This window comes from Carlito syrichta, unplaced genomic scaffold, assembly GCF_000164805.1.
Source record: "Carlito syrichta isolate Samal-C Ts95f unplaced genomic scaffold, Tarsius_syrichta-2.0.1 Scaffold279535, whole genome shotgun sequence".
Lineage (NCBI taxonomy): Eukaryota > Metazoa > Chordata > Mammalia > Primates > Tarsiidae > Carlito > Carlito syrichta.
Genome location: NW_007223631.1, coordinates 761,656 through 774,692, shown reverse-complemented (window position 1 = coordinate 774,692; position 13,037 = coordinate 761,656). Strand labels below are relative to the sequence as shown.

At 39.8% G+C, this 13,037-nt stretch overlaps 1 protein-coding gene across 2 annotated transcripts in view; it reads left to right on the top strand.

Moving 5' to 3' along the window:
• LAMB4 (laminin subunit beta 4) overlaps positions 1–13,037 on the top strand; it is a 114,699-nt gene that overhangs the window by 25,016 nt on the left and 76,646 nt on the right. For both annotated transcript variants that reach the window (XR_002481624.1, XM_008052513.2), the window contains exons 6-11: positions 377–565; positions 1,401–1,464; positions 1,634–1,848; positions 2,951–3,071; positions 4,319–4,507; positions 10,771–10,950. Coding sequence is in view for 1 of the 2 variants with exons in the window: in XM_008052513.2 (XP_008050704.1) it covers positions 377–565; positions 1,401–1,464; positions 1,634–1,848; positions 2,951–3,071; positions 4,319–4,507; positions 10,771–10,950 (958 nt within the window). In the remaining variant the exon portion in view is untranslated. The remainder of the gene's footprint in view (positions 1–376; positions 566–1,400; positions 1,465–1,633; positions 1,849–2,950; positions 3,072–4,318; positions 4,508–10,770; positions 10,951–13,037) is intronic.

Genomic DNA, 13,037 nt, shown 5'->3' with positions numbered 1-13,037 from the left:
TAAACTTCATGGATAGATTTTGAAGGACATACAAGAGTTTGTCAGAGGAAAGGTATTCTAGGCAAAGAGAACTACAACAATTAGCTATAAATTATTAAATTGCATTAGCTTTTTCATTTATTTTCCCTCTTTCTTCAATTAATAATTAGCACAGCCATAAACATTTTTAAAATGTAATTAGATTAGGAGGGCAAAGTATGTACTCATAAATGCTTGCCCACTTATGTGGAAAGATATCTTAGTATGTAGTAGATTTTTAAAGAAACACATAAAGTTTTAAAAAATAAAATTGGAAAATACAAATATTCAACCTGAAGTGGATAATAAAATCTGCCTTTGTGAAACATTTCAATTTCTACTCATTTTTTTTTCATAGACTTTTCGGCCTGCTGCAATGTTAGTTGAACGGTCCACAGACTATGGACATACCTGGAAAGTGTTCAAGTATTTTGCAAAAGATTGTGCCGCTTCCTTTCCTGACATCATGTCTGGCCAGGCCCAGCGAGTGGGAGACCTTGTTTGTGACTCCAGATATTCGAATATTGAGCCCTCAACTGGTGGTGAGGTAGCATTTCCTTCCTTGTATTTTTTTATTAAACTTTTGGAAAATGTGATGAGCCTAAATGGAAAACAAATTAAGTAGTAATTACTAAAATGTATCTTGAGCTGTTGGGATTTTAAAAATGAATGTGACTAAATTGAAATGAGTCCTGAATAATACATAATAAATGCATTATCAGAAGCAATCCTGCATAAGAGTGCCCAGCTGAAAGTGAATGGGGATTAAAATTTAAACCAGGTACCATGACCCGGTGCACCCAGAAGAAGGAATGTCTGTTTCTAACCCTTGCTAGCTAGCAGCAGCCCTGGATAAGCTGCCTCATCTCCATGCTCTCTAAGCCACCACCCAGGTGGGATCTACCAGGAACATCCCTCTGAACAAAGCGGGGGACTGGCAGAGGGTTAGGGAGGGAGTAAGGTTGAAGGGTACCATTTTATCAGGTAGCAGAAAGAACAGGTGGCAGAAGACAACTCCAGAATTCCCTTCCAGATCCAAATTGATCATGACTGGCTGAATTGTCCATCACTTCATTCCATCCCAGCTCAGGTGTCCTCTTTACCGCTGGTATCACCATTTCTGTCTAGATGGACCACTTGTGCAAAAAGTACTCAGAGTTTTCCTTTTCTCTGTGTCTGATGTCTGAAATGACTGATGAATGACTTTTATTCATTTTTGGTCTTGGTACTTTTATTCATCCCAAAAGATAATCTGTATCCTTTACCAGCTAGGAAGCAAAGTCTCAACCTTCCTATAAGATCAGGATCTCTTCTTTAAAAGTAAATTTGACAGTTACATTTTACAGTAACATACTACAAATATACCTACATTTGTTTTATAGGTTGTTTTAAAAGTTTTGGATCCCAGTTTTGAAATAAAAAACCCTTACAGCCCCCACATACAAGGTATGAATTCTTTTATATTTTTCACATCAACTCCTTTTTAAAAATTGCATGTTTAGCATATTCTTTGTAATTGCATTTCTATAGTACATTATGGGAGGTATCAGTCGAGGAGGGTGCCTTGAACTGATACACCTTAAATGCGTTTTGATTCATTGATTTCCTTTTTTAGACCTTGTGACATTAACAAACCTGAGGATAAACTTTACCAAACTCCACACCCTTGGAGATACTTTGCTTGGAAGAAGGCAAAATGATTCCCTTGATAAATACTACTATGCTCTGTACGAGATGGTGGTTCGGGGAAGCTGTTTTTGCAATGGCCACGCTAGTGAATGTGGCCCTACACAGAAAGTACGGGGAGATGTTTTCAGCCCTCCCAGAATGGTGAGTTGTGGATCCCAAAGAGGAGCTGGCTCTCCTACCTGCATTTCACTGCCATAGTGCTGAATGTAGATCAGACACTCGACATGGAAATCAACAAGTCAACATGCTGGTTTTGTGTTGGAGCAGGTATTATTCAGCCTAGCCTGACAAGCCACCCAGGGTCTTCCAGTTTCTCCAGCCCAAAGTGCTTATGGATTCTGCCACATATGGACACCAGTGAACTGATGAACAGGGAATTTCTAATGTATGATTTCAAGACAGTCCACTTTGCCCTCTTTTTATTTTTATTTTTAGAAAATGGAGATTTGGTGGGGAAAAACCGTAATTTCACATTTGTTATCTCACAAAAATGTATCAAAGGATCCTGCAGCAAGACCCCGTAGTCAATGCTAGGGTGTTTCGGCAATATCCGATATTATGCAAACAGTCAATCCAAGTAACCTTCTTCTACTAGGAAAAACTGTGTCTTAGTACTGCAGAACTCTTGCATTTTAGGGACCAGTCTTAAAAGATAATAGAAGAATTATATTTGGATGCAAGGTCAACTAAATATATTTAAACTATGTATTAGGCATAATCACACAAGGCTTAATGTTAAGGCATAGTCTCTTCCCACTCAGCTACCCCCAGGTTTCACTGGAAATAGAGCTTCTCTCTTTGCATGTGGGCCCTTTAGAGCATTTTGTGAAAAATCCAAGAGTCTCATATATCTCTGTTTCACTTCTTTCCCTTTTCTAACTTCATTTTCCCTTATGCTCCCTTACCACCCCATAATCCCCTGTCCCCACACAAGCCCCCTCCTCATTTTGTCCCTTATTTTACTGCTGGCTGCACTATGCTGCTCTGAAACTAGAATTCAGAAAAGCCACAAAAAAAAAAAAAGGATTATAAATTTTCATTGAACTTCTAAACTTTTGAAAAATGTGAAGGATAGTTAAGCAAGTAATGGAAGATAGTCGAGGTTGGTGTCATAACTAGCATATGGAAGACTACGAATCAGAGAGTCCCATGGCCTGGTATTGAATTTTCCATTTAAAGAACCCTAATTGTCCTCAAAGATAAGCCCTCTTTTAATGCTCTGTTTATTTATTGTACAATGCAGGTTCATGGTCATTGTGTCTGTCAGCACAATACAGATGGTCTGAACTGTGAGAGATGCAAGGACTTCTTCCAGGATGCCCCTTGGAGGCCAGCTGCAGGCCTCCAGGATAACGCTTGCAGATGTGGGTGAACATATGTTTTCCGCATAGTCTGAGTATGCTCCGTGTTTCCTTATTTTGAAGAACACAGTTCATTTCTGTGGGGATGCAGACACCAAAGTGGTAAAGCTGTGGTTCCCACCTCCAATTGTGTGATACTCAAATGTCCCCAATTATCTCACATGGAAGAATCGCCAATATCTCAAATCCTCACACCACAGATTAATTTTTTAAATGAAATAGTATGCATGTTGTATGACATCCTTCCAATGCAAGGACAGATATTGTAATGGCAATATAAGTGGGGACAAGGCATTTGGTGAACAGTAGATTGGGTGCAGAGATCCTTACTATCTTCCTGAATAATCACACATTCCATGAACATGACCTTAAATCCATCTGTGGGATAATAGGAGAAATGAGCTCCAGGATTGAGTTTGACAGGCTATTGTATTTTTTTAATAAAATATTTCCAGGCTAATAAGATGCTGCTTTTGTTTTGGGTAACATGTTTGCTTCATTTGAATTTTGATGAACTTCCAAACAAACTTGTTATTCCATTTATTTTCCCGGACTTGGAAAACATAGAATTTGAGATTTGAGGGAATTAAAGGTCTCTAGAAGAGCTCTCATGAAAAACCCCATCCATGAGAGTCATGGCTTATACAGTACACAAGACCCAGCAAAACACGGCCTGAACTTAATGTGTTTACAGGAGAGAGACCAACAAGCCTAACAGCATAGACATTACCATGAAAACAGATTTCTCCCAACAGACTGTCTTTTCCTCCAGTCCTCTGGCTGAGCCCCAGATGAGATGAGAAACTGACTTGCAGCCCTTCCCTCTCTGCTCCTATGGAAGGAAGGAGGCTGGCCAGGCTCAGCTCTGACATCTCTGAGAATCCCAGTGCCTGCAGACCACTTCATGTAAAAGAGTCCATTTTAGGAAGCCTTAAGTCAGTGGAAGTATTCTTTCCTGAACACCAGCACAAATATTGCACTCTAGATCGCCTAAATTGCTTCTTTTTGTTCAGCTGGTTTTTTTAAAAATTACATATCAAACGCATCAAGAATACATTTTACAGAAGGCATATGAGCAGAATCAGAGTACTAGAAGAATCCTTTGAAGGCGCCTGTTTTGACCCTTTGCATATTTGATGCATCTATACAAAGATGGAGTGGTGAGAGGATAAGGGGTGTCAGGATCAGTGAGTGGAACGGTCAATCCAAGGCTTTGAGCAGACTTTAGTAACCCTCCTCTCCTCTCTCAGTGTGTAGCTGTAACAGCCACTCTGACCGCTGTCACTTCAACATGACCACGTACCTGGCGAGCGGCGGCCTCAGCGGAGGCGTATGCGATGACTGCCAGCACAACACCGATGGGCAGCACTGCCACCGCTGCAGATCACTCTTCTACAGGGACCCCCTCAAAGCCATCTCGGATCCCTATGCGTGCATTCGTGAGTACCCACCTCTGCCCTGATCCCTTCTACCGAGCGAGGTCCAACTTGGTCTCACTTGGGCTGCAGGTCCCCACTGCTTAACAGCACCTCCAAGCTACCCTGTTTTGGAAAGTGGAGGATTGCAAAAACACTTCAGCTTGAAGAGCTCTTCCTTCTGCAAACAAGTTAATGCAGTCTGCGTCTGTTTTGGTAGTCTTGCGGCACTGGCTGACACTGGCGAATCAAGAAATTATTCTGGATTTCACAGGGGGTGGGAGTTGGGAAGGGGTAGGCGTCAGAAGACACTGCAGGGTCAGGCTCGGTGGCTCAGCCTGTAATACCAGCACTTTGAGAGGCCACGGCGAGTGGATTGTATGAGCCCGCGGGTTCGAGATCAACCCAGGCAACCTGGGGAGAGCTCGTCTCTACAATAAAATATAATAAAATAATTAGTCAGGCGTGGTAGTGTGCACCTGTAATTCTGGCTACGTGGAAGGCTGACACAGAAGGATGGTCAGAGCCCTGCATGTCGAAACTGGGGTGGTGGTGAGTGTGCCACTGCACTCCAGCTTGGGCGATGGAGTGAGACTCCAACTCAAAAAAAGAAAAAAGAAGACACTGCAGACACATTGAGTCTTCAGTGAAGTCAGCTCCAAAGTAACCAAAGGAGTGACATTGGCTCAAATATTTGACTATCTGTAGTCAATTCAATTTTGCTGTTAAGATGCATGAGCTAACATATTATTACCTTGCTTTAAAAAAAAAACTTTAAATATCTTCTTCTGGCTGGGCACGTGGCTCATGCCTGTAATATCAGCACTTTGGGAGGCTGAGGTGGGAGGATTACTTGAGCCCAGAATTTCGAGACCAGCCTGGGTAACATAGGGAGACCTCATCACAAATAAGTTAAGTAAATAAATAATAAAATATTTTCTTTCTTTCTTTTCCTTTTTTTTTTTTGAGTCGGGGTCTCACTGTGTCACCCAGGCTGGAGTGCAATGTCATGATCATAGCTCACCGCAGCCTTGAACTGGACTCAGGTGATCTCTCTGCTTCTGCTTCAGGAGTAACTGGAACTATGAAAGCATGCCACCATACCTGGCTAACTTTTTCTATTTTTTGTAGAGATGAGGTCTCGCTCTGTTGGCTAGGCTGGAAACATCTTTAATCTCAACTTTTGAAAATGAAATATTTCAAGCATTTACAAACAATAGGGAATAATATAATAAACATCCTTATACTGACCACCAGCTTTGTCAAAACTTAATATCTTAACCCATCACCTTCAGGACTTTCTTTAATAAAACATGGTAGGCACTATTGGTGAAGTCCTAGGTACACATCTGCCCCATTTGCAACTTCTTCATATATTTGGTATTTATTATTACCATTCTTGTTTGTACATTTTCATGTGTGTTTTTATCCATAAACAATATATGTCAACATGTTTTTAAACTTTACATAAACAATATCATGTTATATGTCTCCTTTAGCACCTTGGGTATTTCATTCAAACATTTTATTTTTGAGATTTTTCCATGTCAGGCAGCCCTAGTTCTTCCATTTTTGTTTCTGTATACAATTCCTTCCTATAAATATGACAAATTTTATTTGTCCATTTTTCTTCTGATGCTGCAATAAACATTCTTGTGTATGTGACCTAGTGCAAAGACTGTCCCTAAGAGACATACCGAGGAGTGGAATTTCTGGGTCATGGGGTATGGACTTCTTCAAATTGATTGATTAGCTAATACTGAATTATCCCCCAAGTGGGTGTGCCAATTACCACTCACACCAGGAGTATATGACAGTTCCTGTGGCTCTATAATTTTGTCAACCCTTGATTTTGTCAAACATCAGTTTTTGCTAATCATGGTTTCGTCACACTTTCATTTTTGCTAATAAAATGGTATCTCATTGTTTAAATTTGCATTTCCCTGCAGGACTGGAAGTAGAATGAGGCAAGGAGAGCACTTAGGTCCCAAACTTCAAAGAAGCACTCACTGTCAAGGTCAGGGAAGTACAGGGCTGACACTTGCTGCTTGCACAAACGTAGGGTGAGCACCTCCATAACTTTTGCACCCTAGTCACCTTGCTTGCTTACTCTAGTCCCATCACTGCTGCTCATTATCATCTAGATAAATACTCCAACCTGATCTCAAATACCCAGTGTCAGTAACTGGGTCTGAGATCTTCCTCTACGTGCAAACTAACAAGTCAGCCTGCTATGGTTTCATGAATGCTGACAAAAGACATGAAACTCCTGGGCCAAAAACAAACAACTTTATAACTCATGGCACAGCAAGCAACAGGATCATAGTATCAACCTGAGTTCCCGTGTCCCCAAGTCCCACAGAGGTGACACAAAGGATATCATGTGGATACTGCTTACCTAGTGAGTGTATGCCATACTAATGAACACTGAGCTTGGAAGACTCCTTGCTTTATTGCAAGTGGAGGCAAGCCTGATATTTTTCCAGGAGAAGATGTCCTGGTTAAAGAGCAGGCAGAGCCTTGCACAGTTTACATGCTCAGCAAGAACATTCAGAATGCCAGCAGCCATGGAGGACTGCCTCTCCTGATACCCGGGGATCTTGCTGCTCCAACTGTATCATTAGCTAATGCTAAAGTGGGAGCGGGAGGACTGCTGAAAACTGTGACTCAAACTTCATATAACCATAATACATCAAATGAAGCCTTACACAAAAGTGACTCAGCAGCCACCTGAATTCAGTGTCCTGGATTTCAAACTTTAAATGAACACACTGTAGAAAAGGTATCAATGAAGTGTTCTGAGTTCAGATTACTCAGTAGGCAGTTTAAGCGCATCAAATTTACCTTATATGACCAGCTCAGAATTAATGTAAAAAAATGGATTCTCAGAAAATATATTTCGTCAGAATAATTTCCTAAGTGTCCTACAGAATCTGTAAGCTCACGCGCGCGCGCGCACACACACACACACACACACACACACACACACACACATCTTTTATTATTTTAAAAGCTATATGTTTATAAAAGAAGATTAAATTGCTCTCTTGGGTCGAATCAGAGAAATACAATGTTTTTAAACAGACAATCTAGGATTTTGGAAAGGGATTTGGCAAATAAGCTACATATTTTGAACACATCAACCAAAACCTTGTTCCTTAAGAATCACTTAGTATTAATGTGATAGTGCTTTTGAAAGAAACCAAGCAAAAAAAGCTGGTACTACTGATAACGTTGGGTGGTGTGGGGTATAGTTGTTTTGACTTTTTACTTTGCTTTGTCAAAAGAAAGAATTTTAAAGTGAGTCTGAGTAGGAGTTTTGAAGTAGAATTTATTAGGAAGAAAAGACACAATCTGAGAGAATGTAAATGTGGGTGTCTTAAGAAAAAGGACACAGAGAGTTGTTAATTGAGTATATATTTTAAGATGATGGTTAAGTAATTTTTTTAAGTAAAAATTTTGTGTGTTATGTGGGGAATGTGATGGATTATAATTTATTGATCACAAGTTTTTATTTTTATTGTTTTTTAAGTTGATGTTTAAGTTTACTTGTGTCATGTGAAATTGTTGAAATAATGGTAAAAACTGTTGTTTTACAGTTCAATTAATTTATTTTTAGAAACATCATGCTTTATTGTCTCTGGTAATGTGTGTGTGTGTGTGTGTGTGTGTGTGTGTGTGTGTGTGTGTGTGTGTGTGTCTTGTTTATGGTTTTGGTAGGGGAGTTGGGCATCAGTTGCCCTGTATTTTGGGTCTGGGTATAGGGGGACCTAGTCAAGTGTAGTAATGTTTTAGAAAGTTGTGGTTTGATAAGTCAGTGCCCTGGTGTCTATTCAACATGTTTTTCAATTACCTAAGTTATGTCTGTCTGTAAGAAATCCATCTATTTATGTCTGAGTTATATTAACTACCCTGTCTCACTAGCATGCAATTAAGAAGTCATTCTTTGTAAATAAGGGACTTTTCCATAAAAGGTAGATGAGAAGTTTGTAACAAACTGTCATGAGATGCCCAAGTTTCTCCCAGTTACCCTGAACACAAGTTTAAGTGTGTGTATTCAGATGATGGGTATTAAGAAGATCAATTAGCATTCTCATATAAAGTTTATCTGAATTGTCCTTGTTTGAACCTAAATATTTACATAAACAGATTCCAGGCATCAAAACTGACTAATTTGAAGTTTTCCACAATTAAGACACGGTTAAATTTGATACAGAAAAACAAAAATTTGGTAGACTCAACTACTGATCATAAAAGTTTGCTGGAATGAACTTATATGACACCAAGAGGATTTATTAGACTTATAAATGCCATGACATAGGGTAATTTCAAAGTAGAGTTACTATCCATCCTCCCACATCCCTTTCCCAAAAGATACTTCTGTGCATAATTAAATTATACTCTGGAACTCAATACTGATTCTTTGGAGTGTCTCCCAAATAAATCTGAGCTTTTTCCTTTTGACTACTTCTAAAATGAATCCAGTTTGTTCTTTTCTTTCTAGAAGCAACTGGCTTTAATTAGAAGAAAATTGTCATTCTTCCAAACTAAATAGAACCCAATGCTGTTTTTTCATAGTAAGATTTTTATCACCAGTCACAAAACAGTAACACACAACTGAAACTTGAAAGATTCTGTCAGACAATGAAGCCCATTTGCTTCAATGACACCAAACAACTGGTTTGACTAGATTTTTTTTCCACTAAACTCACTAGTCTAAATAGTTATTATGCAACCATAGTTTGAGACCTGAGGGTTTGCTTTTAGAAACCCAAGGCCAATGTAAACATGTGAACATGATTATGCCTTAAAATCAGGATATTCATTTTTTTGAATGTTTATTACAATTCCTTAAAAGTGGAATCCTTTGAAAATATATCACAGAGATGCAAGAGATCTTAGCAGTCATCTAATGTCCACCAGCACGTTTGTCCTCCATACCAAAGTCACAACAAATGCTGTTTCTGCACCTACCTGGATGTCTTCAATGATGAGGAGGTTATGCTATCCTGGGCAGCCCTGACTGTTAGAGAGCTCTTCCTTATATTCAATCGAGTGCTACCTTTTGTAACTTCTACCCTAGTCCTTGTTTCGCCCTTTGGAATGATTCATACCATAAGCATCCTTTTGCATAGGATACTACTTCCTCAAGTTGTTCAAAAGTCTATGAAGAATCAGAAAAAGTTGCTATTCTTGTTCCTTTGCTACTGGTGACTGTTTATCCTATTTTCTAGAACTTCTTCATCCGAATGTTTGCCCCACCAGCAGATTTCCAAAAACAAAACAAAGCTATGAGCACTTCTTACCATTCCCTCCCTTCTTTCTTGTAGGTATTCCTTCTGGGAAGAATAAAAAAGAATGCCACTTTTCCTTGTGACATATTTTTATATGATCGAGAAGGACAGACTTAGCTTTTAACCATGTTCAGAGATTTAGTGGACATTTTATGTGATTTCTTTTTCTTTCTCATGTCCCTTGCAATGGCATATAAATCATTACAACCTCCCACTCTTATGTGTCTCTTGACATTATTTCCACCTTCGTAATCTTTTTCTTTTCTTCAATGTATTTTTTATGAAATTCACATAACATAATAATTAACTATTTTAAAATGAACAACGTTGTGTAACTACCACATCTGCCTCGTTCCAAAACATTTTCATCACCCCAAAAAGAATCGATCTTATTCTTAACATCCAGTTTTCACAATAGCAGTCTTCCTCTGGTCCTCTGATATTCAAATTATTTTAAAGTCTTTTTAAACTATGTATGTGTGTGGAATTATTCAACATTTTCCAGGGTCCAGAGATCTCAGACACATTTCTGAACAGCCCTTGCCCATTGGTCTAATTTTTTTTTTTTTTTCTTTTTTTTTTTTTGAGTCAGAGTCTCACTCTTGCCCAGGCTGGAGTACAGTGATACACTCACAGCCACCACAGCCTCTACCTGCTGGGCTTAGGCAATCCTTTTGCCTCAACCTTCCAAGTAGCTGGAACTACAGGACTGCACCATCACGCCCTGCTAATTTTTTGATATATTGTAGACACGAGGTCTCGCCATGTTGCCCAGGCTGGTCTCGAGACTGTGAACTCAGGCAATCCCTCTCGCCTCCACCTCTCAAAGTGCTTGGATTACAGGTGTGAGCCACGGTGCCCACCAGTCTGATAATTTAAACATATTTATTTATTTAAGCAAAGTAAGATAGTTATGGTGTGGGTAAAATGCTGTGCTTATATTTCAGGTTTTCCATAATTTGCAACTAAGACAATGCATGTCTGTGTCCCCAGCTTGTGAATGTGACCCTGACGGGACCATATCTGGTGGCATCTGTGTGAGCCACTCTGACCCCTCCGTGGGGTCTGTGGCCGGCCAGTGCCTGTGTAAGGAAAACGTGGAAGGAGCCAAGTGTGACCGGTGCAAGCCCAACCACTACGGACTGAGCGCCACTGATCTCCTAGGCTGCCAGCGTAAGTCCACGGGGGCGGGGCTTGAGGCTGTCTCTCTCAGCCCTAAATTTTGATAATTATGAATACTTGAGAGTCCTGTCAGCCTCTGGGCTTTCAAAAGTGATACAGTACCTCCTGCGAATTCTAGGAAGTTAGTGGACTTTGTTCCGTGGTATGCTGAGTCGTGTATCTTAAAAGACCGGCAGGGGGCGATCACATTTTCCCCACTGGAACAAGCACCCGCAGGCAATGCCAAGAAATTTTTAAGGACGAGTTGCAAAACTTTAGGAAACCGACCTCCACTAGGACTCTACGTGCAGATTTATTATATTGCATTCTATATTTCTGCAAGATTGATGTCCTCTTAGGCAATTTCAAGTGTTTTTGTTGTTGTTTTTGTTTTAAATAACTTCCCCTCTTTCTTCTCGCACCCCTGCTAGTAGTATTGCTCCATATGTTGTCTGACAAAAGAAAAAAATTAAAAAGCCAAGGGAGGGGAGGGGTGAAGGAGAAACAGGAAAAAAAAAAAAAACCCTCAGCCGTTTCCTGAGGCCAAATGAGCAGACGCTAGGATATAGGATGACAGGAGTTTAGAACTGCAGATTCCTCAGGAAATCTGGGTAAATAATTTCCATTTGGTCTAAGCATGCTCCATATTTTTGCCCATATAGGGAACTGTGGATTTTTGCACGTTTAGAGAGTATCAGGCTGCACCTTCCTGTAATAAAATGCTCTTCTTGGGGTTTGATGACAAATTAAATGTTATGACTATGAATTACATAGTCAAACCAATTTCTATCACACCTTTCTGCACTCCATACATTGCCCTGATTCACTGACTAACCTGATGTCCTCCAAAACAGGCCAAACATTATTTTGCTGTTGTGTGTGTGTGTTTGTAACAACTTTATTGAAATATAATTTGCATACCATACAACTCATTCTTTAAAGTGTATGGTTCAATGATTTTTAGTACATTGGAAGTTGTGTAACTATCGCCACAATCAATTTTAGAATATTTTAACCACCCCCCAAAAAAGAAACCTCATTTTTGGGCATAGACCCAAAAGAATTGAAAGCAGGTTCTTAAAGAGATTTGTATGCTGGTGTCCATAGCAGCACTAGTCATAGTAGCCAAAAGGTGGAAGCAATCTAAACATCCATTGATGTGTGAGTGAATAAGCAAAATGTGTTACATACATAGAAGAGAATATTATTCAGCCTTATAAAGGCAGAAAACTTAGGCTGGGCATGGTGGCATATGCTTGTAATCTTAGTATTTCGGGAGGCCAGGGTAGGAGGATTGTTTGTGCTCAGGAGTTTGAGACCAGCCTGGGCAACATAGCAAGACCTCATCTCTACAAATAATCAGTAGAGAGAAAGAAAGAAAGAGAGGAAGGAAGGAAGGAAGGAAGGAAGGAAGGAAGGAAGGAAGGAAGGAAGGAGGAAGGAAGGAAGGGGGGAGGGAGAGAGGGAGGGAAGGAAGGAAGGAAGGAAGGAAGGAAGGAAGGAAGGAAGGAAGGAAGGAAGGAAGGAAGGAAGGCAAAAGAAAAGAAAGGCTAACACATGCTTCACCATGAATATACCTTAAGGACATACATTATGCTAAGTGAAAGAAGTCAATCACAAAAAGACAAAAGACTAAATGATTGCACTTAAGTACATAGTTGTCAAAATCATAGAGATAAAGTAAAAATGGTGGTTGCCAGGGCTTGCAGGGGAGGGGAAATGGGAAGTTATTGTTTAATAGGCATAGGGTTTCAGTTTTGCAAAATGAAACGAGTTCTGAAGATTACTTGCACAATAATATGAATGTACTTAACACAAATGACCTATACACATACTTGAAATTGGTGAGGCTGGCAAATTTTATGTTATGAGCATTTTGCAAAAATTAAAAAAGGAAACCACATACCCTTTAACTACCATCCTCCCATACCTCATTCTCCCTGACCCTAGGCAAACACCATTTGCTATTATGGACACTGCCTACACATGGAATCATAATTTGAGGTCTTTTGCAACTGACTTCTTTCAGTTAGCATGACGTTTTCTTTTTTTTTGAGTTGGAGTCTCACTCTGTCACCCAGACTGGAGTGCAGTGGCCA